The sequence below is a fragment of the Corapipo altera genome, unplaced genomic scaffold (genome assembly GCF_003945725.1).
Source record: "Corapipo altera isolate COAL_440 unplaced genomic scaffold, ASM394572v1 57, whole genome shotgun sequence".
Lineage (NCBI taxonomy): Eukaryota > Metazoa > Chordata > Aves > Passeriformes > Pipridae > Corapipo > Corapipo altera.
Window position 1 is genome coordinate 5,466,894 of NW_020884905.1, and position 24,251 is coordinate 5,491,144.

The window sequence follows — 24,251 nt, forward strand, 5'->3', positions numbered from 1 at the left end:
ACCGCCGCGCCCGCCCCCGCGGGCCCTACGCGGGCCGGGCCGCCCCCGGGCTTGCGCGGAGCTCGGCGGAGACCTCGGGGCCACCGGGGTTTCATGGGCAGGAGCTGACCCTGCGGCGGCGCGGCGCTCGGCTTTCCCTCGGATCTCCGCTGCCCGGGCAAATGCATACAAATGCATTTGGGAGCCGAGAGGACAAGGCGAGGACGCATCTCTCCCGCGGCACAAACGTAAGCGGGAGCCGGGGAGGCGTGACGGCGGCGACGGGGCGCATCGCACCGCATCGCCACCCTGCCGTGGGGCGGGCAGGGCATGGGGGCTGCTGCTCAGCTCCCCTTCGGGGGCAGCGGACGGTGACCCCGGCGGGCTGTATCCTCAGCCCTACCTTCCGAACGCCAGCCGTAACCCCGCGGGGTCCCCAGTCCCCCCGGCGGACCGGCGGGGTGCTGACTCCTCGCACGGACACCGTCTGTGCCGCTGGCTGTGCGTCTCTCCCCTCCGCACTCTCCCATGACGTCCTGGATGTTCCCCATCCTGTCCACCCATCCTGGTGTCATCCTTCCCCCGCCCGAGCCCACACCAGGCAACCTGGCTTTGGGGTCCCCGGGGAGTGGAGACAGCCCGACCTGCGAGCCAGCGCAGCCCTGGTCCCCGAGGGGGAACGAGGATCCCGGTGGCCGCAGTGCCCACAAGGAACCGGGAAGCTCCTGCGCCCTTTTGGTACCTAGCTCTTAAAACACAGCAAACAACCAAAACATGCAGAATTTACGTTGAAGAGCTGAGGTTACTCTCTTAATAACAGAGATAGCTAGATGAGGTGCTTTGTATTTATGCGCTTCTACAACAGGCTGAAGTAATTCTAATGCATCCTCATCTGTGGTGCGAAGTAGAGCTCCTCTCTCTACAGTTTGCCTAAAAGCAGCCTAGGCAAGATGACTGTGAATTTATGGTAGTTGTAATATTAGAGAGGTTACCATTGTGTGTCTGTCTTCGTAAGGCACTAATTTTTTTCTGGCTGTGTCTTAAACTAAGTTTACTGAGTTCTCCAAGCAGGACAGAAGGATTTGTTTTGTGTTATAGGGAGGATTATGCTGCCAAAATGTGCCTGGTGTGTAACTCGGTGCATTAGAATGCTTGTGAGCAGTTACGTGGCTGCCTGAAGGTGGCCTTCCCAGGAGAACTGTGTGTTTAATGGATGTGTTTGGAGGACTTATTCAGGAATTGACTGAATGCAATTTAAAAAACGGTTTTATTTGATAACTGTAAATGGGTGTTACTGATGGAGAAACATAAATTGCATTACAGGAAAGACAGACAGTAGCAGAGATGCAGTTTACTCAGGTTAAAAATCTGAGATAAGAATATATATCTATATACTTTTATATTGTTTACCTAATTTTGCAACTGGACATGCCTATCTCGTATTGGCCTTTTCAGCCACCAAGCGCTTGTAACAAACGTGGGCTCGTTCGCGAAGCCCAGCCATGATGTTTGCCTAATTTACTGGTATAGAGAGAAAGCAATCTGGTTGATTGCCTGTATTAAGAAGCCAGAATTCCTTGCAAAAGATCAGGTTTCCTTAGTATATGTCAAACCAGTAAATCCCTTGCAACCCTGACCACCTTTTGGTTGAAATGCCATTAGGTCAGGCCTGTATAGGGGTTTCTCTGCAGGTTAAAAAAATAAAACAGCTGCATAACTTCTAAATCTCTCACCAAGTTTATTGACAGAATATTTAATTTTAAAACATGAACAGCCTTGTCACCCTTGTTTCTTGCAAGCATTGAGCTGTAGAACATTTGAGGAATGATCTACAAAATATACAGAGACAAACCCTGTGAAAGAAGAGTGTTTCACGAGTGGGAATTTGAGTTGCATGCTTTTGCATTAATACAGATGAAAATGGTGTACACTATCTACAGAAGAAATCTAGTGTAAGAAATCACAGATTTACTCATAAAATGGTTTTAAATTATGTCATTTTCATTATTTTTTTCCTTTTAAAAATACTAACAGAGTTGACTGTTCTTTTAGATGTGGTAGTTTCTCATTTTAAGCCAGATGCTGTCAGGAGAATGTCTGGGCCACCAGTCAGGGAGTTTCCTTTCTCTGAACCTGTACAACCCTGTTGTGCAACTCTTCTTAGGTCGCTGCTCCTCTACCTCTTGCCTTATCTTGTATTTTTACCATTTTCCATTTATTCAAATGGTGACCTTTGGCTAAGGGTTCAGGAGCTTTCCCCTTTACTGGCTAGTTGCGTGGTGCCATCTGTACCCAGAGGGCATGTGACTGTCACCCTGGAGAGGCTGTTGGGTCCCCTCAAGCCATGTTGATAGTGGGTCTTCTAAAATGTGAGAAGGAGCACTGGACCCAGTGCCTAATCTCATTATAGTAGCAAAGAAAGTTATCTTTCTTTTCACATCTTGAAAGATAAGATTTATAACAGCTTGAGGTCTTTGAGAAGCCCAGGTCGTCTCTGTCTAGAAGGTGCTATGACCTTTCCCAAAGCTCTTCTCTGGTTGGATGAACCCAAACTGGGCCATTCTCCTCAGCAGTCCCCAGAGGACACCCGGTGAAACAATGCAGATGGGGCAAGTGCTGATATTTAAACCATCATCACTGATGAGCACAGGGTTGAACGCATCTGTGGCAGTTACATTGGGAACAGGTTTTCCTGTCTTCTCTAGCAGCAGTATTTCTTCCTTTAAACTGGATATTTAGGAAATTAGGCTGGAACAAAGAGGGTAATGCTGTGCACTGACCAAACCTGAGCTCTGTATGCTACTGAATAGTCTTCAGAGGGTGGAATTTTGCATCATTGTTTGCCAAACTTGCTTTGAAGCTTATCAGTTTCCTCATCCATCTGTCACCCCTAATGCAAAAAACCACCATGGATAGTTGCTGTCCACTCTGTAGGAAGAGGCAAACAGCCACAAGATGTCAAATATCATCAGAAAGATAAACTCAGTTTTAAGTGATAGAATAGATCAGCCACATTCGATAGTGCCTTCCTGCAAAAGGTTTATAGTAGCCCTTTATTTTACATACCTGTGCTTGCATGTAAAATAAAGAGGATTAAAAAATAGGTGAAGGGGAGGAAGCTCAAGAGATAGCCGGGCTTTAGGACAGGACATAGCCAAGGTGTTTTGGAACAGCTTCATGTGTGATGTTTAGGTGGGGGAAAAACAGCCAGCATTTGAGTCAGCTTGAGTCTTCCTTGCCACATGCTTTTGTGTTTTTCTGTTGTTGTGTCCCAACAGGGCAGGTCTCCCCAAGATCTGTGGACTCAACCAACACAAGGGCTAAGTTCCTTGGAGCTGTGGCAGATGATGGATCAAGCCACATTCATGTTAGCAGCAGGGAGCCTGCGGTCTTAGTGGCTATGCTGGTGTGAGAGTGGAGGCTGAGAACTGACTACTCTGCAGCTTAAAATCTGCTAATGTAAAGAGTAGTGGTCTTGATCAAGAAGAGAGGGTTGCACGAACGGTTTCTCTCAAAAAGACAGAATTTCATTGTTTCATTTTCAACCCTGGAGGGTTCACTTGTACAACTTTGCTTTAGGTTGTGCATGGTTTCATTTACAAAAAGTTTTACTTGTGAAAAAAGATAGAAGGAAGACTGTCTTTTCCCACATATTAGAGGACCTTCAGCCCTGTGGTTGTCTCTGGTCCCTGTTTTTTCTCTTAGTTGTTCACTCGTTTGTTCTTGACATTAGCTGGAGAACACTGGAGAGGCAGACGTGTGTCTTTACCTCTCACTAAATGTTCCTGTATATCCAATTACATCTGTTTAATTTGCAGCCCTGGGAGCATTTTGGAATTTCTTGCTTTCCTACGGTGTTTACTGGGACATGAGAGAGGCAGATACCTGACACACACAGCTTTGTACCTGGTTTGTGTTGTGGAATAGGCTATTGTAATGTTAAGAGGAGTCATCTTTGAATTCTGGGCTCTGGAGTTCTTTGAGCATTCTTATTTTGGAGGTAGCTAAAATGTCTTATGAGATTTTTAATTGTAAATTCATTTTGCACCTTTAAAAGTCAAATAGAGAGTTGTCCTAAGTTTTAGCTGATACAGTGCAATGCATGGACTTTCTTTCTGACACAACTGTCTCCTGTCACTGAGCTTCTCATTAGATCAAAAGATGATGCATCGTGTGATGCAGAAACTATGAATTTGAATTCTGGTCTTTAGAAGTGGAAAAAACTGAAGTGAGTGTCCTGTAGCTGATGTGCTATTTGGACAAGTCAATGTTAGGTCTTTTTTAGGAGTGGCAGAACTGCCCCAGTAGACATTTCATGGCTGTAGCAGGAGAAAGCTTGAAGGGAGGAATAGCTAGGGTCTGCAGTGGTGGTTAATTAAAAAACATGCCTTTACAGGCATGTTGGAATTTGTAAGGTGTAGTTTCCACCCTTCTCCACTTCCATAATAAGAACTGAAGCACTGATGCATATTTTTGAGTATCCTATACGTTCTGTGCATTTTCTTCTAAAAGACATGATGTATCTGCAGTTTTCCAGGGGCAGTGATGACTATTGTGTCTTAATGTTCCTTAAATTATTCATTCTGATGGCCAAAACTCTCACAATATGCAAATCCACTTGGTAAAACCAGGTTTTTGCTCTGTGGTTTTCATGCACTTGGATGTTTCTGGAACGTTTGAATTGCAAACCCATGAAAGGAATAGTAAGATATTTCACTAAATACTTCTATATATATGCAAGTGTACATGTATATTCATGAAGGACCTTGTCTCCCTCTTTGAGCCATACAGTCCTGTATGAAGTGATAAGGTTTTCTTCCTACCCTGCCGAAGTTACATCACATGAAATTACAGGTATTCAGTTGCAACTATGTTACTTTCAAAATCTCTTCATTCCAGATACTCAAATGTTCTCTGATTTGGTCCACCAAACACTTTTAGTCACTCTAACACTTAATGTTATGAAAAATCAGTGATGTTACATACCTTAGTAAGGAAGAGGATTGAGCTATGGCTTGAGCATGAGTTGTTAGTGTCAGAACTATATTTCTGATTTTTTTGAAATATTTCTCCTCAGAAGTAGATATAGACTCCTATAATTCTTACATACATCTGTACCTGGATATGCAACATTAACAGAAAATATATTTCTCATTTATTAAAAGATTCAGTCACTGATAAGAGTGTGATTGGATGTTAATCTGGCTAATATGATAATGGATAAGAAACAGCAGACAGTCTGTTTTTAATCATGGAAAAAAATATGCTCTTTGTACAACATTCAACAATTTTAAAGCAAATTTTGAGCACATAATCTATATCAACCTTATACATACTTGTTGGAACAACCGAAACATCAGTGTGCTATCAACATTATTCTCATACGAAATCCAAACCACAGCACTCTACCAGTTACTAAGGAGAAAATTAACTCTATCCCAGCCTAAACCAGGACAGTGAGCCTATGCTACCTATCAGTTCTGTATTTTCATATCTGAGCATGGAGTTTTAAGTTGACATGTGATGGGATTTTTTTTTTACTCTGTCAAGAGCATGTCTTTCTTAGAGCATGATAAAATTTTATAATATAAGAAAAAAGCATGACATAATATTTTCATTTATGGGAATATGATGTGATATAGTGAAAAGATTGATAGCAAGTCAAAAGTATTTAATGATCTCTATAGGCATTAACTTGTCATTTATTTTATGGTTTCTTTACATTAACATCTTCTTTCCAGGAAGAAATTTACTACAAAGCAGTATTCATATTTGAAAGCTACTGCAAGAAAATATAAAGCAGATGCAGTCACTTTATTAATAAAAGCCAATATAAAAATATATGTACTATATAAGTTGTACAATGTGATGGCTTTGATTCAGGACTTGCTGAAGTCAGTGATATCCTGTCATGGACTTTGAATGTTGAATCAAGCTTCTAATTCCTTGGATTTCTGAAACTGTAGATGTTTTCTCACATGTTGTTTTTTTTTCTTTCCTTCTTTCCCTTTTAGGAAAGCTCTCCTTTTTATTGCAATATGTATAGCTGTGGGTATTGGACAAGTACCCAAACAAGGTGAGAATGCTTTGTTTATAACAGGACATTTGTATAATATGTTACTAGATGAAAAGAGTAAATGACTGTTGTCACCAGTGACCTTAGGTTCAGTTCCTTAATTCATATGACTTAAAGAAAATACCAGCTACAGCATAATGAGAGCAAAAGTTTAAAGTAACCAGTTGGAAAAGATGACCTTTTGAAAATTACTCAGATTTTCTGTCTATGAAATTGCTTACATATTTAAGCAAACTCTTCATAAAAAAGAAGCCTTGTACAGTGAAAAGGCTTTGATTGTGTCTTCACTGCAAGTGGGTGTCCTTGGGGGTGGCAAGCTACGACTGAGTTACCTTTGCACTTAAGACTGCAGGCAAAGTACTGCATATAATAAAGGCTTGGTCTAGGCTGGCATCACTAAAAAAATGTGAAATTTGGTATTCATTTGGCTTTGCGTTCAGATGCAGATGTTAGTGAGGAAAAAAGGTTGCCTTGTTTTTAGTTTCTTTTTTAATCTGCCAGCTGTTATAACAGCACCAGATGTGCAGCTTGCTCTGGGAATAATAGCATGTTGAAGTGGTAGAGGCTAACATGCCATGTAGTCATGTCTTATTTGCCATGAGAGTGGCAGAATCAGTTCTCTACCATGTTCCTTCACTGTACAGGTGAAGCAAGAAACAGGTCATCCTTGGCTGATGTGTTAACTACAAATACTCATCTGAATACAAACAGCTGGGTTGTGTGGTTAAGACAAGACTCATTCCTGACAATGTTTTGTTAGAGCCCTTTGGGATATCTCAACAGCCTCCCACCATTATTCCTTTTTCCAGCTCCTCATTCCCAGATATTGGCAAAGCTTGTGTTTCCTTTCAGTTGTGGTTTTTTGTTTTGCTTTTTCCCCCAGTTGTCTTTGTAGTTATGCCTTCCATTAGTTGCCTGTTGCTTGCCTGGTAATATTGGTTGTTGATTTTTCACATGCGGCTAAATGGAGGCCATACGCTTTTGTGATGATGGGATTTTCCCAGATTTTTCTAATAGCTGAGCCAAGTTCTCATCAGAGGAGGGGCAGTGCCATTAAATGTGTGTGGCCTGACCTGCTCCAGGCTTGCAGGGATGGAAAGGGAAGAGGCTGTTTTAGGAAGGCAGTTTGCAGTTTCCCGGTGCAGTGGGAGCAGGTGAGGGATGCCAGAGCCAGGAGTGCAGGGATGGTTTGAGTGTCTTCATGCTTCCAGCCCACCCTCCTCCTCTGCAAAGAAATAAACTGTTTCTCTCACTTCTCATGTGCCTCAGCCTGAGAATAGTTTTTCTATCAAAACTTCAGGCAAGAACTGTGAAGGCTGCAGGACTGGGGGCACAGCAACACAAGCAAGTAGGTGCAGTCCAAGGCTTACTTGCCTCTTGGCTCAGAATACCTCCATGCACAGAGCTTTGCAGAAATGGGGTAAAACTTCCAGTCTCAACATGATTATATTGAATTATATTTTATGTTGTCACCATCAGAGAAAGGAACCTTATTTTTTTGTTATTTTGTTGTTGTTGTTATTGTTATTCAGTAGCATTTCTAGATAGCCACAGGAGAAGCCTTTACTGAATGGAAACTCCAGTACACAAGTGCCACATGCCATATATGACTTCATTTTCTTTGAGTCCTTGCTTGGGATAAAAATGATGCATTGAACCTTGATGCAACTTGCTGCCCATGGGTAAATTTGGCCCCTCTTGCACTATATTTGCATGATTTGCAAAAAGCAACTCAGAGAACAGCAGACTGAGGAAACCTCCCCCCCCCCCCCAAAAAAAAAAGAAAAAAGAGCAGCTCAAGTATATCCTTCAGTCTCCATTTATAAGCTGCAGAGCTAGCACTATTGCACTTGCAGTGCTTAGTGTTTGTCCAGGATCAGGATTGTCTGCCCATTAGGAACACGTTAACGCTTTGTTTCTTAAACTTTCTTGGCAGTTGTATTTAGAAAAAAAGAGTGTTCTGCCAAATACCAAGATGCTAGCTAATGAATGCTCCTCTCCTGAGCTGAAGAGACAACCTGATGCTTTACATGAGAAATTATGCCTTGTTCAGTTTGGTAGGCTGCTATTAATTGCACTCAGTGAAATATATGTAAAGATACAGTCTCAGTCTTTAGGAATCGTACTTTGAGTGTGGCTCAAGGACATGTGGAATCCATGTATGTCGTTAGCTTTCCTGTGACAGCCACTCGACCTAGTGTCCAGGAGAGCACTGCTTGCAGCCAAGTATCTTAATTTACCCAACTGCAAATGCATCATCACTTAGTAGGCAACCTGATGAGTACTCTCAGTTCTAATGGAGCCGACTGATGAATGGCCCTTGTCTTTTCCTTACCCCTACTGGTAAAGGGGAAGGGAGTAATGTGTATATTAGGGTTACATCTCAGAGTTCCTGCCTTCAGAGTAGTCATGAGTATGGAGGAGTGTGGGAAATTAACAAAAGGGACTGAATGAAATATGGGTGCGAAACAATCAAATAGCAAATCCCCTCGTTCCTCCCCAGTTCTTTTGTGGGACTTTCTTTGTGCCACAAGAGGGTCAGAAGGTTTTTTGTCAAAGCTCATGTTTGATTTTCTTTCCCCTCATGATGCAGTAAGGCTGTGAATTTCTAAAGTCCTTGTAGGAAGTGGAAAGGGAAAGCACTGGATACCAAAAACCTAAACCAACTTTCCCTTCAAGAATCTGAGCTGTTACGATTTGGGGGACTAATGGGTTGAGTAAACAGTAAGTGAAGACAGATGTTTTGCAGGCATGGGTAAACAAAGAAAACTGACAACTGATAGGTAAAGAAAATAGTAGTTGTCATGCTGGGAGGAAAAATGAAGATTGCCTGCTCCCAAAATCCTGTATGCTGCCAAGAGCTTCTGAAAACCTTAAAATAAAATAAAAATACACGTTGGATCAGAAATTAAATGACTGGCCAAAAAAGTTTGGAACAGCCTTTTGGCTTGACAGTGGGTTAACAGTCAGCAAGGAATAATTAGTTTATACTTACTTCTTTAATGTCATTTTTCACATAACATTTATTTCTGTTTAACTCTCTCAGGACCTGTCATTGTTCACAGAAATCTATTTGCAGGACATGGAGAATGTCTTATTCCTCATTATGCTCTCTGATGATTTTCCTTTGTTGGATAACTTGTAAACTATGTGCTGTTTTCAAATCAGAAGTGCCAAAAATTTGACAATTTTGCTTGCAGTTTGAGATTAGTAGTGATACGCTTGAATGTCATTTTAAACTGACTATTTTAATACAGTTTAAGGTTTTTATTTTATACATCAATTTATAATATTTTGGACATATCACATGCATTGTTATTTTTAAATAATATATCATTAACAATTTTTAAAAATACAAGTACTTGCCAAATATTTCAGGTTAGGATGTGATATTTAGGCACAACCTTAAGTTAGTTTATTGGCTGTTCTCCTCTCTGCAGTCAGCTGGCCCAGTCAGTGCACAGAAGTCCTGGAGCAGCGTGTTCAGACTTGGGGATTATTTGCATGTGTGAGACTGCATTGCCCAGAGCACAGGACCTGTGTTTCTTCCTAACTTCCCTTTACAAGAGCAATGCAAGGACAGCTTTCTCCTCTGGAGCTACAGGCAGACCAGGCAGGGCCGAGGTCCTGGGAAAGTGTGGTGGTTCACTAGCAGATGCATTGTGCTTCAAAGTTCTACTGTAACCTGACCTCTAGTATCAGTCTGACAGATAAAAATGCAGCCATAGTAAATTAATTGCTCTGAGGCAAAACATCTTGAGAAATTGGCACACACATGACTTTCTGCAAAGATGTGCTTTCTCCATACCTCTGTCTGCACTGGCTACTCTCCAGGATAATCTTGGCCCATCTGTGAATCTCAAACATGACTAGAAACACTACAAGGTGTGTAATTAATTTTCAAGATGTACAGTGCATTCAGGTTGATACTTTTGTTTCCAATTTATAAACTACTCTCAAGGAAATCTCAGGCGCTTTTCGTAATTTATCACTGAAACTAAGCCAACATCTGTCTATTCTTAAAATTTGCTATGAATACATTCACTAAACAGAGAAAGGGAAACTGGGAAAGGAGATCTTTTTTCCACTGAAGGAGTAAACATCCATTTGTTTCAGTTGCTCTCTTCTCTTAATATGGTAGAGAATCCTTAACTTTTCTTATTTACTCCAAACTTTTGTTGTGCCATTTAATAGCTTTGTTTACTTTATATAGGCACAATATCCATAGTAAAAATACCCTCAGCTAAATGCTATAGAAAGTGACAGTGTCTGCCTGTCAGGCTTATTTGCTCAGTGGAACTATTAGATACTACAAGTAATTTTTGGTATAAATGCTTCACTGAAATTGTTCCAGTTAGGGGTGGAAAAAGATGATACTGTGCACTACTGTGCAATGCTGTGAAAACTAGTGTTTGGTTTACCTTTGTGCAAAAAACCAGAAAATTTAGGTTAGAGGGCTCTTGAACTTATCTGTTCCTAACTCCTGCTGAGATCATGGTCAATGTTGAAGTTAGTTCAGGTTGTTGGGTCCCATCCAGTTGGGCTTTGAAAATCTCCAAGAATGGAGATTACACAATATCTCTGCCGCCCTGGTGCAGCACTTAAATACTTTTGCGGAGAGAAGGCTTTTTCTTTGTATGGAACTGGAATTTCTTGTGTGGCAGCTTTTACTTGTTAGTCCTCAGCTTTTCTGTTTTCCCTATGGCCTCAATTCAGATAATGGATGGTTTTAATTAGGTTCCCCCAAACCTTCCCACCTCAAGGCCGAGCAAATGTAGTTCCTTCAGCGTTTTCCCATATTTTAGCTCCCAAAATTCTTGTTCCTTATTTCCATGATTGCGTTTTGACTCAATTTCTGAAATATTTCAGTAATATCTTTCACAAGAACTCAGACAAACAGTTTTACTAATCAATTGATACCCTAAATGCTGTCTTACTTTGTGACCCTACAGAAAGGCTGCTGGGCACTTGTTTAGCACCTATCCAAGCCTTTATAGTGTTTCAGCTGCATTATAAGGCACCTATCAGTGTCTTTATGTTGTTCATCCTGAAGGAAGAAGGTGTCTATGCCCACCAACTCCAACATGCTTAAATCTGATATAGGCAATACCAAATGAATTGGGTCACCTTGGACTGTTGATTTACCTAAAGTGTCTTTGATTTCTTACCCCAAGACAGATATGACTTCAGTTTATCAGAAGGCTAAATAACTGTGTTTCTGTCCAGTAGATGAAGATATTTAGCCAGGCAAAAGATGGAGGCACTGTAAGGTCCAGGCTAAGGAAAACGTTAAAGGACAAAACTCACACTGTATGAGACAGTAGAGAATCCAGCAATGAAAACACCACTGCCAATTCTACCGAAGCCAAATCCATAAGATAAATCAGTAGAGTAGTTGGCTTCTCTGTCTCCTTAATGTTTCCTGCTGTGGAGTGCACTCTTAATTCAGTGCATTGTATGGACCTTTCTGTGTATTTGTTTTGTTTACTTGGTTTTTTTTTTTAAGATGGAAATTTTTGTCTTGCTTTAATTATTTGTTTGATTCATGTGAAAAATCGGTGTACCTTGCCTTAGGGATTTGTTGGCCTTGCTGTGTGCAGAATATATGCTTGGGAGGTACAGATTTGTTAAGATGTTGTGTGTACCTTTGTTTATATAGATCTGAATTTATGAGCTTGTAAATGAAATCAACAGTATCCCTTTATTTCTCTTTACAGCAATAGATGTTCTTCATCAGCTGGGCCTTGTGAAAGATGTTCAAGAGCCCTCAGAGACAACAGAGCCTTCTGCATCATCTCTGTTACCTCAGGGTGTTTGTCTGACTGCATCGGGAGTTGTACTAACTAGTGATGCGCATATTGAGTCCCCCATCGTTCAGGTCATACCATCAAACCTAGGGCATCAGTTCACCATATTGGTTGGGTTGTACTCTTACAGAGTCAATAATGCTTTCCTCTTCAGTATTAGGAACAAAAGTAGACTGCAGTTTGGTGTCCAGCTGCTACCGAGAAAGGTAGCAGTGTACACTGGAGGGAAGCAGTCTGTATACTTCAGTTATAGCGTTCATAATGAACAGTGGCATTCATTTGCCATCAGCATTGGAGACAAGACTGTCTCAATATATGCTCAATGTGGAAAGAAGTACTATAGCAGTGAAGTACTTTCTGAAGTGGAGACATTTGATTTGGATGGTGTATTTACCCTGGGAAGGATGAACTCTCAGTCTGTCAGCTTTGAAGGAGTTATATGTCAGCTAGATATTATTCCCTCTGCAGAAGCCTCTGCAAATTATTGTAAATATGTGAAACAGCAGTGTCGCCAGGCTGAAACGTATCGATCTCAGCCAGGAGCTCCACTTGTGTCAGATGGGCTGAATATTTTTTCAAAGATGATCATTGATGAGGAACACCAGGAAGATATATCAGCTTATAGATGGAAGAAAGCATCAAACATGCCTGTTACCAATGTTGCTCAGATTCACTTTCTACCAGACCACTTTGAGGCAAGAAATGCCTCTGCGTTGGAGTTTGCAGAGACCAAACCTCCATTGCTGGAAGCTTGGCCTGAAACAGAACTCCAGGAGAATGTCGATCTGCCTCTTCAGCAGCAGATGAGCGAAAAAAGAAACATCACTAAAACTCCTGCAGGACCAAATCCAGATAGTTCAGCTAATACCACAGAAGAAGCAGGCAGACAAAGTGAGCCTTCTCTGATCTCTCCTGTAAAACAGAGTAAAACTAAAAGCAAGGGAACAGAAAAAGCAAAACAGCATTTAGATGCACTAAGCAAAAAGCAGCAAATCTTCAACACAACCCTGTACAGTTTGCCTGCTGAGCTCCCTCTGGATAATCAACTCAGTGCAGGGCAGGAAGGTGCACTTGATGCTGATGAGACTTATACAGAAAACAGTTATGAAATTGGTATTAATAATTATGCTTATGACTATGAAGATCTTGGCAAAATATTTGAAATGGGAAGTGTCAGAGGTCCAAAGGGGGAAACCGGACCTCCTGTAAGTTATCTTTTTACTCTTCTTACTATAATGCAGCAATATACATTTAACAGAGGCTTTGAAAGAAACCTCTCAAAGCATGCCAAAGCTGTGACTGCAACTTCTCCCGGCTGTACTGTACAAATGCTTGTCTGCCTTAAATATGTCCCTTTCTTGCATGTAATTTTGGTGTAAGTGTTGTATATTTATACTTACTGGAAGAATATAAAGACATTCAAGACATTCACATTCTGGTGAAGTGGTAGGCAACCCAGGCTTCTTTAAAATTTTGAATGCAGCTAGATGTTTTAACAGCAGCTAGTTTTTTAACTGCTAATTACAGAGACCACTCACTTAATAAAATTACAGGCTAAATTCATACAGTTCACAAATACAGATGCTGATCCATGAAAAGAACAACCAGTCTGCTTGGAAGACTGACTCAGTTTTCTTAGGTGAGCAATGCTATCAAAATTTATAGTACTAGAAAGTGAGCAGTTGCAGAACCTAGTCTGGTAAAACCCTTCATAACCCAAGGTTATTGGGATGCAAAATGGTTTTTAGAACAGTCTTTTGAGATTTTGCAGCATTTTTTCAGTTAATAGGGTAAGTGATTCCTGATACAATTGCAAATGCACAGTAGTGTTTCTAATAGAAACCAGTTTATCCTTTCCTTATTGTGTGTACAAGGCTCATAAACTTTTTAGTAGATAAAAATGTGGGCAGTATATATGAAGCTGCAGACCAGAAAGAACATCAGTTCTGCGTAGCCTGGGGAGTATGACAGATTGTGCTTCATGCTTGTGTGAGCTTTTGCTTAAATTTTTTAAACCATAACATGGAGTAAATAATTTCACTTGCCTTTTTTTTTTTTTTGCTTTTTTTTTGATTTGTGAAAGTGTTCATCTGTGTGGTTATTACTGGAAAGCAATTTAATATGTGATAAGCAGTTTCTAATATATATTTGAATAAGCCCATAAATTTATTGTTTATTCTTTCAGGACTGAAATATTTTTTCTTAAATTAGTCAACAATCAAGAACCTATTCGGAAGTTCAGTTTTTACTCTAAACAGGATCCAGGCACAAAGGAATTGTTGCACAATTGAAAAATGTGTTAATTCGCACTAGTTTAGAGGTGCTCTTGCTTTAATCTTTTTTTTAATGTGAAGTCAATATTTTCTATTCTTTTTACCCTTACAATAGTATTTATGGCGACATATCACTAAGTATGTAGCTGCCATCAACATGAGGTTAATTTCCATTTTTGCAGCTTAAGATGTTTGGTAACCACTAATGGAAGCTTTTAATTTTAGCACATAACTTGTTAGTTTTGGTTTCAGTCAGTCATGACCAAGAAAGTTAAATCTGTTCTTTTTTACGTGGTGCAGAAATGGCTGCTGACAATGATATTGGTTGTTTGAGTTACGAAGAAACTCCAACCAAATGCTTTGTTTGGGTTTTTTTCTTACATACAGGCACTATACACAGTGGCAAAGATGGCAACTGATTATTTGGAGGGTTCAAAGATCTTCTATACCTGTCTTACAGAGTGGGGTTGCAGAAGTTTGTCTCACCTAGGAACGCAGACTGTGGTCTGTAGCAGTGAATGTGGTGCATTTACCCTGTTTTGCTGGATCAGGATTTAAATAACATGCTCAAGGTCTTAAAGGTCAGATCTGGGAAGGTAATATAGACTTCTGTGGGCACTAGGTTAGCTGAAGGGGCCTGCATCACCCACTGTACCAGAGGCAAACTTAAAACTGCACTGCCAGAGCAGCTGACACCAAAGGGAGAAGAGGTCTCTGCACGAAATGGAGAGTTGTGCTCTGTGCAGATTCTGTGGTGCAGTGCCTGACACTGTTGTTAGCCTCAGACCATCAAGAGATGGTCTTGGTTTGCTTTCTCAATCTAGTACTCCCCTGTAGAGAAGACCAGAGATAACACAGCTTTTATATGTGTGGCTGTAACACTAAGTAAGTACTTACAGAATCTTTACGAGAAGCCTAAAAAAGCAACATTGAGGAACTTGAAAACTTCCCTTGCAGCAAAAAATCTTGATGAGGCATGAAACCCCCCTCTTTTTACTTCTTTCACTATGTTGTGGTTAATTTGGATCTTCTTTCAAGATTTGAACACAGAAGTAATGTTCGTTCTATTGGAATTGACAGGCAAGAACTAGCTTTTGTGGTTCTTCAACTGCTTAGCTTCGTTTTAGCTTTTAATCATCTACCAGAACTGATTCTTGCCTTCTGTAATTAGGCCCCTTGTATTCCATGATCCCACAGCTGTGGAATTCACCCACCATGGCGAAGCAGAATTCCAGAATTCAGGCTTTCATTTATGGATAGTGTAGAAAAAGGGGCACCTATTTCTACAAAACTATTAAGACCCTGATTAAAATTCTAGCTGTTGCAATTTCCCTAGAAAAAATATAGTGAGTGTAAAGTGGAACAGTGTGATGTCCTGAAACACTACTTTCAAGAAAATAACTGCTCTGTTCGTTGGAAGAACCACTGTGTTGCAGAGGGTGTTTGCACTCTGTAAAGATTACAAAAATAAATGTGGTGTGTGTTTAATTGTTTAACTTTCAAGTTGATATTTTTCATTGCACAATCCTAAAGCAGTTTGCAGTAACATGATGCATAGTCCCACACTGGTAAATGGAGGGGTTAATGTGAGCTGAAGAGCTGATTTAGGTTACTTGCTGGTAGATAATTGCATCTTCAGGTCTACCTGCACAGGATGTGGCCTTCCAAGAGAAATGAGCTGGGAATTTGTTTCCTCTATTGGAAAAGCTTTGTGGATTTTGAAGATACTCAGCTAGGAGGAGGAATGGTAGAAGACTAAATGGTGGTATTCCCTCTAGTTGGTCAGGAGAAGCAGTCTGGAGACACTGTCTAGAGGAATGGGCAATGGGAGATGGCAAGCCCTGCATTAAGCAGAGTTGAGTCCTGAATGAGATGCTCTTTTTGCAACCAAGAGGTGTGAGAGTGAGAACACTCAGAGGGCAGTTCAGAGATCCTAAATGAACAGCAGTAAGGGTAGCATCAGCTGCCCTTTCACTCCTAGCTTATTTCCCAGGTGAACAAAATTGCTTACCAAGGCTCTCCCTGACCACAGATTATTTAAAACTGATGCAGTTTCCCTATCTTCTGCACAACCATATTGAAAAACTTTAACCCATAATCCAAAACCATATATATATATATACATATATATGTTCTTCTGATGTTGATGACATTGCTTTGACTGTTGCAGGAATTCTTGAGAGAGAAATGGAAAGACTTCCACAACTGTTAAGAAAGGAGGTTAATCATACAGAAGTGACTGCCTGCTCTAGGGATTTGGAAAGAGAAGTGTGCGGGTTTTATCATTTCCAGTGAAATGCAAATGAAACAAGAAGAAAAAATAATAGGTGGACATTCAAGTTTGGTAGAGTCCTTGTTGCTCAATAATTAAATTAATATCAGGATGAAGTTCTTAAAGAAGGTAAACAGAGCAGGATAGAAGCACAAGGAATTCTGAGTGATGGGATCAGAATTCCAGGTGGCCCAAAACCGATGGGATAAAACTTAGTGCAGTAGTACAGAAATTAAAAGTATAAATAGAGGGTGGGGGAGTGATTGGTTTGACAGGCACATGAGGATCATAGATTGGTATCACACTGCAGTAGAAAATAAATGCATCGTACTGCTTTGATGCTTGATTCGTTATTAGACGTGGTGAGTATCAGACAGGCTTTTTCTACTGGTTTGGGAATAATGACATTGCAGTTTGGAGATGTGTTCTCAGTTTTGGATGAGGAGCTTTAAAAAAGATGTAGATTTTGGAATAGGTTTGAAGCCTGATGCATCTTTTTACTTCCCTGCTGTACTGCAGGTATTTTGGTGATGTGCAGAAAGGTTCATGGGCTTTTTGCTTTGCCTGCCTTAGATATTTGATGATTCAAGCATAAACTTTCTTTAATTTAGTCTTTTAAAAAAGAAGTGTTTGGGATGAGGTGAATTTGAATGGTTGGGATGTAGTCAAGTGCCTTTTAAAGAGAAACTTCAATGAACAACATTTAGATATTAAATGGCTATGGGATCAACATATATCTGTGCAGAAGTTTTAACTACTTAATGTAGAATTTGTTGCTATGTATCTGAAATCTTAGGGCCTTGCTATATGTAAGTTAAATGTTTCCTATTACCTCTGGGTAATAGGGCAAGTTTAAAATAGAGGCATCCATAGAAGGGCTTCAGTATCCTAGAAAATGTCTATGAAGTTCACCATGACATTCATTACAGTGACCATTGGAAAGGTAGTGAATATTTCTGGAAGAGTAGCATCTACTTTTATTATTTCATCATTAAGCAATGATTATTTGGACTTGAGTTCCTCTGCTCAACAACTAAATGACAGTTTTGCAATTCCTGAAGACAATGTTGTAGTACTGTTCTTAAGGTACACATAATCTGTTTTGAGCAAACTGATCTTATTGAATAAATTAATTTTAAATTTACATCTGTATTATTTATATAAAGTTAATTTTTTTTTTTGGTGGTGGTTAAGATGTCAAAAACTAAAACTCACATTAACATTTCTAATTGCTTCAAGTTTGTTTAATTATTGTTTCCAGTGGTTGGAGGAAAAGCTATTCAAACAAATAACTTATTCCTTGGTTTAAGAGAGATTGGCTCACTCTCAGATGTTGACTTCTGTGGCTTACATGGATGCCTAAGAGGCTTAAGTAGCTTCCTAGCCAGTATGAAAAGAGTCATGCCGATTCAAAGTTGTGGTTGCTTTTACAGATTGTAGAAATACATAGAATGGAATAACTTCTTACAGCTTGTTGGAAAAGCATTTCCAGGAAGACTTACGTGTGCTCTACTAAAGTCTACTGTCAGCAGACATGTTGCTTGAGTTGCAGGGAGGAGTCTGTTCTGGAGGCTAAAGAGTAATATACTCTGGTGCAGGAAAGTCCTTGTTAATACTTCAGTCAAACACCTGGATTGCTGGGGCTGGTTGCTTATTATTATTAACCAGAGACTTCATCTACAATTGTTGACTTGGTTTTAGAATGCCTTGAGAAAGTACTATTAATCTCTGTCTGAATAGTTCAAAATATAATTCAGAGCATGGTTGTGATTAGATTTTCTTCTTTTTGTGGTTTTCTTTTTGTCTGAAAAGGGATAATTACTTATGATTTAGTGTAATCTAAGTGAAGTTGGGTTGGATTTGGGTTTTGTTTGCTTGTTTGTTTTCTTTTGCAAAGGGGGCAGGGGCTATTTAAAAAAAAACTAGGTGCCCCATAGGGAAAAATGTTCTCACTGCCCTCGTTCAATAAATCATCTGCAAAGATCAGGGATCTAATAAGATTCCTCTTAGGAAAGTGGGGGGGTTGGCTATTAATGGATTTTAAGGAAATGTAGAAAGCATTTGAAACAGGGATATAGAAGACCTTTTCACTGCAAACTACAAAATAGTTGCAACTATTCTACTTAATAAAAATATTTTTTCTTTTCTAGTCCCAGGTTGATATTCTAATCAAAGTGCATCTTTTAAGCTACAATTTGAGAGGAGATATTAAAAACATACTGCTTCAGCAGTGCAGGGTGGGAGCTCTCTGTGCCCTTCTGAGTGCGTTTTTGAAGAATGCCAGGTCAAGAGTTTTCCACGTGTCTGTCTGCTACATTTCTTGTGCTGTTAAACATGGGGTCTTTTTACTTCAGAAAGATACGAGGATGCTAGTGAGCATTTATGCAACCATGGTGAATAGTGAACCTCCTGTGCTAAAAGTATGACATGTTATGGTTTGATCTAAAGACCAGGGTGGTTACACAGATTTGTGTCTTCTAAACTGCACACAGAGGGAAATGCAGGTATGGATTTCAGCCTGACTTAATGTAGTGCGTACGGACATACAAATATTCCCAACTACGATTAGACTCCTGAGATAATTATGATTAATTGAAGAGAAATTTTTTTTTAAATTTCCCAAAACAGCAGTATTTTTCTCAGAATTGTCCACAAGTGGTCTGTATTTTGGACAAATGAATGTAATTAGGTTGACAATGCTTTAAGTCCGCAATCAGCGCTGTCTTCTCTGCCAGTGACATTACCTTTCCAAGAAAAATGAAGTATCACTTACACAAAACTGAGGTATTTTAAAAATGCAGTTTTTGTCTTAATGAAATGATTTGCTCATTGCTTATAAAACCGCAAAAGGTGTTTGTCTTTTTCCCTTCTCTTTTTTTTTTTTTCTCTTTTTCCATTTTTGCAAAACCTTTGAGCTGGCCATTTCAGCAACCATAATTGCCTTTCTGATTTTCCTGGTATCCTTACCAGCTTTCAGCATTGTTGTTCGGTATGGGCAGCGTGACAGTGGTTTGCCCAGTGTCTCAGCTGAGAGGCTGTTGTACATATAGAACACAGGAGCACGAGGAAGTCTGTGTGGAAGAGCAACTTGAATCCCTTCCTCCTATCCCGACTGACCTCCTTCATGAGGTTGGACTTGCTTGATGCCCACCTTCCCTTGCAGAAAGTACATGGTATCTGTTAAAGCTGGGGCTTGCTGTGCAGGCATTGGGTGGGAGCTGAATTCACCCTTAGGAGTAGCTTATCTATCTGTAGAACTCTAATTTGATAGATGAAATATAAAGTAGTGCAGATTTTAGTCTAGAGCTCTCATTTGTATTTGAGTACAATGAAGTAGATCCTGGGGGTTTGAATCTAAATAGTAGTCACATACAGAAAAGGAAAGGTTTCTATGGTCAAAACACCTAGATATGCAGGGGGTGGTACACTGTCCAATATGCTGACTAATAATCTAATTCATTTGCGAAAGATACGTGTGATTACATACTAGCATTTAAAAAAAATCTGCGTTATCCTTGGAGAGAATGATATTCATTATATACGAGGGCAAATGTACTATAAGTTATTCTTATTAGAAACTTTTAACAGGAAACTGAACAGTCATTTATCCACGTTTATTTTCTTCTATTTCATGTCTGTCTTTTCTCTGAGACGTTATCTTATTTTTTCACAATTACTCCAACTTTTCTGAAGTGTTTGGCATGCCAGCATGCTTATTAAAAAGGCTTAATTATTCTCTATTCTTTATTTAGAAATACACTGCACTTACTTGCTTCACTTGATCTTTTCTTCCCTTAGTACCAATACACTTAAGTAAAAGTTATTATCCAGATTTCTAGCTCTAATTTCTATGGTGTAAGATACTTTCTAAACAGAAATCTGACTTGGAGTCAGATTAAAAACACGCTTGCCTGTAGTCTGGGAATTTGTTTCCAAGTTGAGAAGGTCTGCACAAGCAGAAGGTTGTCAGTTAGAACTGGTCTCATTCAGACTTGTGATACTGTCCTTGTGTCACGTTTTAGGCTCAACTGCTTTGATTTTCTATCACCAGGGTCCTCCAGGTCCTCCAGGTTTACCTGGTCCTTCAGGAAAGAGAGGTCCTCGGGTGAGTAAAACAACTATGTTCTTCTGCATCTCTAGGCAGATCACCAGTAATCAAACTGAAGTTTGCACATTTTGGTTTTCTCAACTTTATTCATATGCTTAGTGATTATGGAAGTGTATGATTGTTAATACTTGGGAGATACGTTAAAGTAAGGTAAAGCAAACCTTTTCTTTTGCTGTGAGCCTCCAACATAGTTAATTCCATGTATGAGTGCATACACTGAGCATTGTTACATTTGTACCTAGCTTTTGCTGCTTGCAATATTAACTTCTAGTTTTTCCATGCTGCTCCCATCTGCTGCAATCTGAGGTCATATTCATTTGTTTTTGGAATGAGGGGGAGTGAGCAATGCAGGCCGTAGCCACAGAGGAGCAGGCGGTGGCTATAAAATTAACCACTGCAAGACAGAGACAGTGGAAAAAAAATACTCCTAGAAGTCTGGTTTAGTCTCTTGCATGTGGCAGCTTGATCATAGCTTGATAGCTATCAGGGCACTTTGCCAAAGCACTGAGGTACAGTAGCAATTAGTTATTTTGTGTGACTGTGCAACCCAACATGAGCAGGGACGGATGCCTTGCCCTGTGCCAGGGGACAGAGCATGGGCTTTTGCCACAGTGAGCACAACCCTGTGCCCCACCTGGCATGAACATGGGAGGAGCCTGTGCCACTGCACTGACTAGCTGATGAGGCAAAAGAGGGTGAAACTGTGTTTGCACAACTGAGTACAAAGGAAATATGCTTGAGGAGTCCCTGAGGTCATGGTTGATTTTGAGGGCTTCGGGGAAGGGCAACTGGAAGGAATAGGTGAGGATCTGTTGAGTGGATGATTTTGGTCCATGGTATATAGGGATGTAAATGGTTGTGGCTGGAGCACCCTCAGCTACGCAAATCAAAAGTGGGAGGTAAGGGAGTAGTTTATATGCAGGCTCAGCACATGTGTGGGAGGAGTTTTGATTCAGCCTTTGAGGAACGTTTAAACAAGCTGCTGCTCAATAGCTTGTTGAAAGCCAGCAAAGCACAGGATGTTCAAAACCTGGCTTGGCTGGGTAGGAAACTGCACTGGTTAAAGAGGATGAAAACCAAACTGATACTTTAGAGCAGTCAGAGGCAAGGGAGTAGGAGACACATTTAAAAGTATAAAATGAAAAGTATTCCTTCAAATCCATGTCTTCATGACTTCTTGGATCCTTTTTTCAAGTTATCCTTCTACAAAAGAGCTGACAATTCTTAAATTCAGTTTTTTATGTTTCATTCTGCCTCTGCCAAGGATATGTCTGGCATCAGGGGCAGGATCCCACATACCCAAGTAGATCATCAGAACTGGGAAGTTGTCTTTTTTTTTAGAGGAGGCTGTCCATATATTTAAAGCCATGCCTGTTGGTGAGATTACTCTTGCTCAGTTATTTGTTTAGGATTTTTTTCCTGCTGGTCTTTTTTTTTATAGGTATAGAGTACTTAAAAGCACAATGCTCTACTGTGTGAATTTTCTGGATTAATTATTGTGTAGGACATGCTTGCCAATGTGAAGAGACAGCTTACAGTAGGGTGCCTGGAAAATATGAAAAAGGCTGAGGTGAATATTTACCAATAATTCTGAGTTTAAAATATATTTATATGGGCTAAGAAAGTCTATAAAGCTATTTGATCAAAAATAAATTGCTTTGAAATGCCAGTGCTCTTTAGTTTGTACAACACTGATAAATTCAAGCAGGTAAAGCTAGTGAAGGTGCATGGTATGACAGGAGTTTTGTGAGCCAAAGAGCTCACAAAAAAGCTTGTTGATGCAAAGTTCATTCCCTCATCTACCAGCCTGCCCTGTGACTTCTGTCTTCTTCACACGAGCTTCCATTTATTATCCTAAAATGTGACTTGGGGTGTCAAAGACAAACAGCAGAGTGCAGAGGTACATTGCACTGCCTGTGCCTGTATCAGGGTCTCTCGAGTGTGTGTCCAAGCCTGATCCTGACAGAGATTCACATGGTTTGGACATTTTGGGAATGTGTGATTAATGGTTAGAGATTTTCATTAAAAATGGAAATTATTTTGATCCCTGTATTTCTATGGTAAAGAAGTCCATATCTGACAGTTAAATTTAAGCTTGTTCTGAGTTTCTCAGTAATGAAATTTCAGCAATTGCAGGATTAATGATGGTGTGAGACTCCTCTGATGCCTCTCATTCCACAAGAATACTTTTGCACTTCTCTATTGTGGTACTATGACCCAAGACAATAACATTGCAAACAACGAAAGTAGGAGCCACTTCAGCACTGCAGCTATGCTGGCACTTTCTATTTGTTTCCTTTCTCCTAAATCCCTGAGAGTGCCTCCAAAGTTGCCAGTGTGCAAATTAATCTCTCAAACAGCACACGGGATTAGCATTTCTGTGGAGTTATGTCAACATTGTCATTAGTGAAAGGGAGCACTAACAGATACAGCTTTCAGTGTTACTGCAAGGTATAACTGGTAAATTCAACCTTGTGTGATGGAAAGACAAACACTGAGTTTATCTGTTGTTAGACCACTGAATATACAAGAAAGTTGAAAAGTGTTTTTATTGTATTTGGTATTTGGATTAATTGTTTGGGTGGAATTTTGGCTTTAGTTAATTCAACACAAGCTTTGTTGCCAGCTTACCAGTGACAGGTTTTCACCAGTTTGGTCCTTTAGCCAAGGAAGTTTGAAAGATGAATGAATAGCTGCTGACAGCTATTGCAATAAATAATTTCCCTGATGTGCAGTTTTTCAAGGAGTGAAGATTGCTAAGTGTGTTGCAGGAACAGACACTTTTACTGAAAGGTGTTGATAGTCTTGATAGCTTATTCTGTTTCTGGAGTGGTTGAAGTTGAATTTTTTTAGTAACAAGCCCATTTTCTGCACTAGCTGTGGGACAATCAGGAAGATCTGTGATTTTTTTAAAGGCAGTGGTGTTGCTTTGAGCCATCTTTTAAGTCATTGAGAACTCATCCACTTCCTTCTCTTTGCAGTGTATAGATGGCTACCTCAGAGTGTGATTTTACTGATTTTTTTTTTTTTTTTTTTTTTTTTTATGCCATGCCTCCAAGTGCTGTAGTCAGAAAGCAACATTGCAGTGACTGTGTGCCAAATACCTGCTACGAATTACCTGGCAAGACAATAGAAACTGAGATTTTTGAAAAGAAAAAGAATTACTCAACTTCACTTTAATTTTTTAGGAAGATGTGTATGTTTTATGTCTTGTGAATCCTTTGAAAATCCTAGCCATTGCTTCTAAAAGTAGCAAAGATGCAGTAAAATTATTCTCTGCAAACTTTTCACATGTGTTCAGTGGAGTACTGAGTAATCCCGCTCCTTGTTCTTTTTCTTTTGTTTGGGGTTTTTTTAATAGGGTATTCCAGGACCACATGGTAACCCAGGTTTGCCAGGATTGCCAGGTCTCAAGGTGAGTAAATTTATCCATGTTGCCATGTAAATACATGGACTTTTTAATGACTTTTTGGAAGGCCCTGAACTGTTTCCTATAATAGAAGTAATTGGCTTTCTTTGGTTTACAGATGGAGAGTGCTACTATAAACATATTTTAATTAAATGTAATCAACCAAATTTAACTTCATATCAAAACAAAAAAGCAGATTATTCAGTGGAAAGCAAAACACCTGAGTGTGCAAAAGATGACTTGGAAACTGCTGTTCATGCAAGTAGTCTGTACTTCCCAAAAGAGTTCCTGTAAATCATCTCAGCCTCTTTGATAAACTGAAATTTA

At 39.9% G+C, this 24,251-nt stretch overlaps 1 protein-coding gene across 4 annotated transcripts in view; it reads left to right on the plus strand.

Moving 5' to 3' along the window:
* The first annotated feature begins 98 nt into the window (after positions 1-98).
* The window catches only part of COL24A1 (collagen type XXIV alpha 1 chain), a 125,733-nt gene continuing 101,580 nt past the window's right edge, over positions 99-24,251 (plus strand). For all 4 annotated transcript variants that reach the window (XM_027651799.1, XM_027651800.1, XM_027651801.1 and 1 more), the window contains exons 1-5: positions 99-227; positions 5,994-6,055; positions 11,773-13,067; positions 20,459-20,512; positions 23,877-23,930. In XM_027651799.1, the coding sequence (XP_027507600.1) occupies positions 172-227; positions 5,994-6,055; positions 11,773-13,067; positions 20,459-20,512; positions 23,877-23,930 (1,521 nt within the window). In that variant the 5' untranslated portion in view covers positions 99-171. The remainder of the gene's footprint in view (positions 228-5,993; positions 6,056-11,772; positions 13,068-20,458; positions 20,513-23,876; positions 23,931-24,251) is intronic.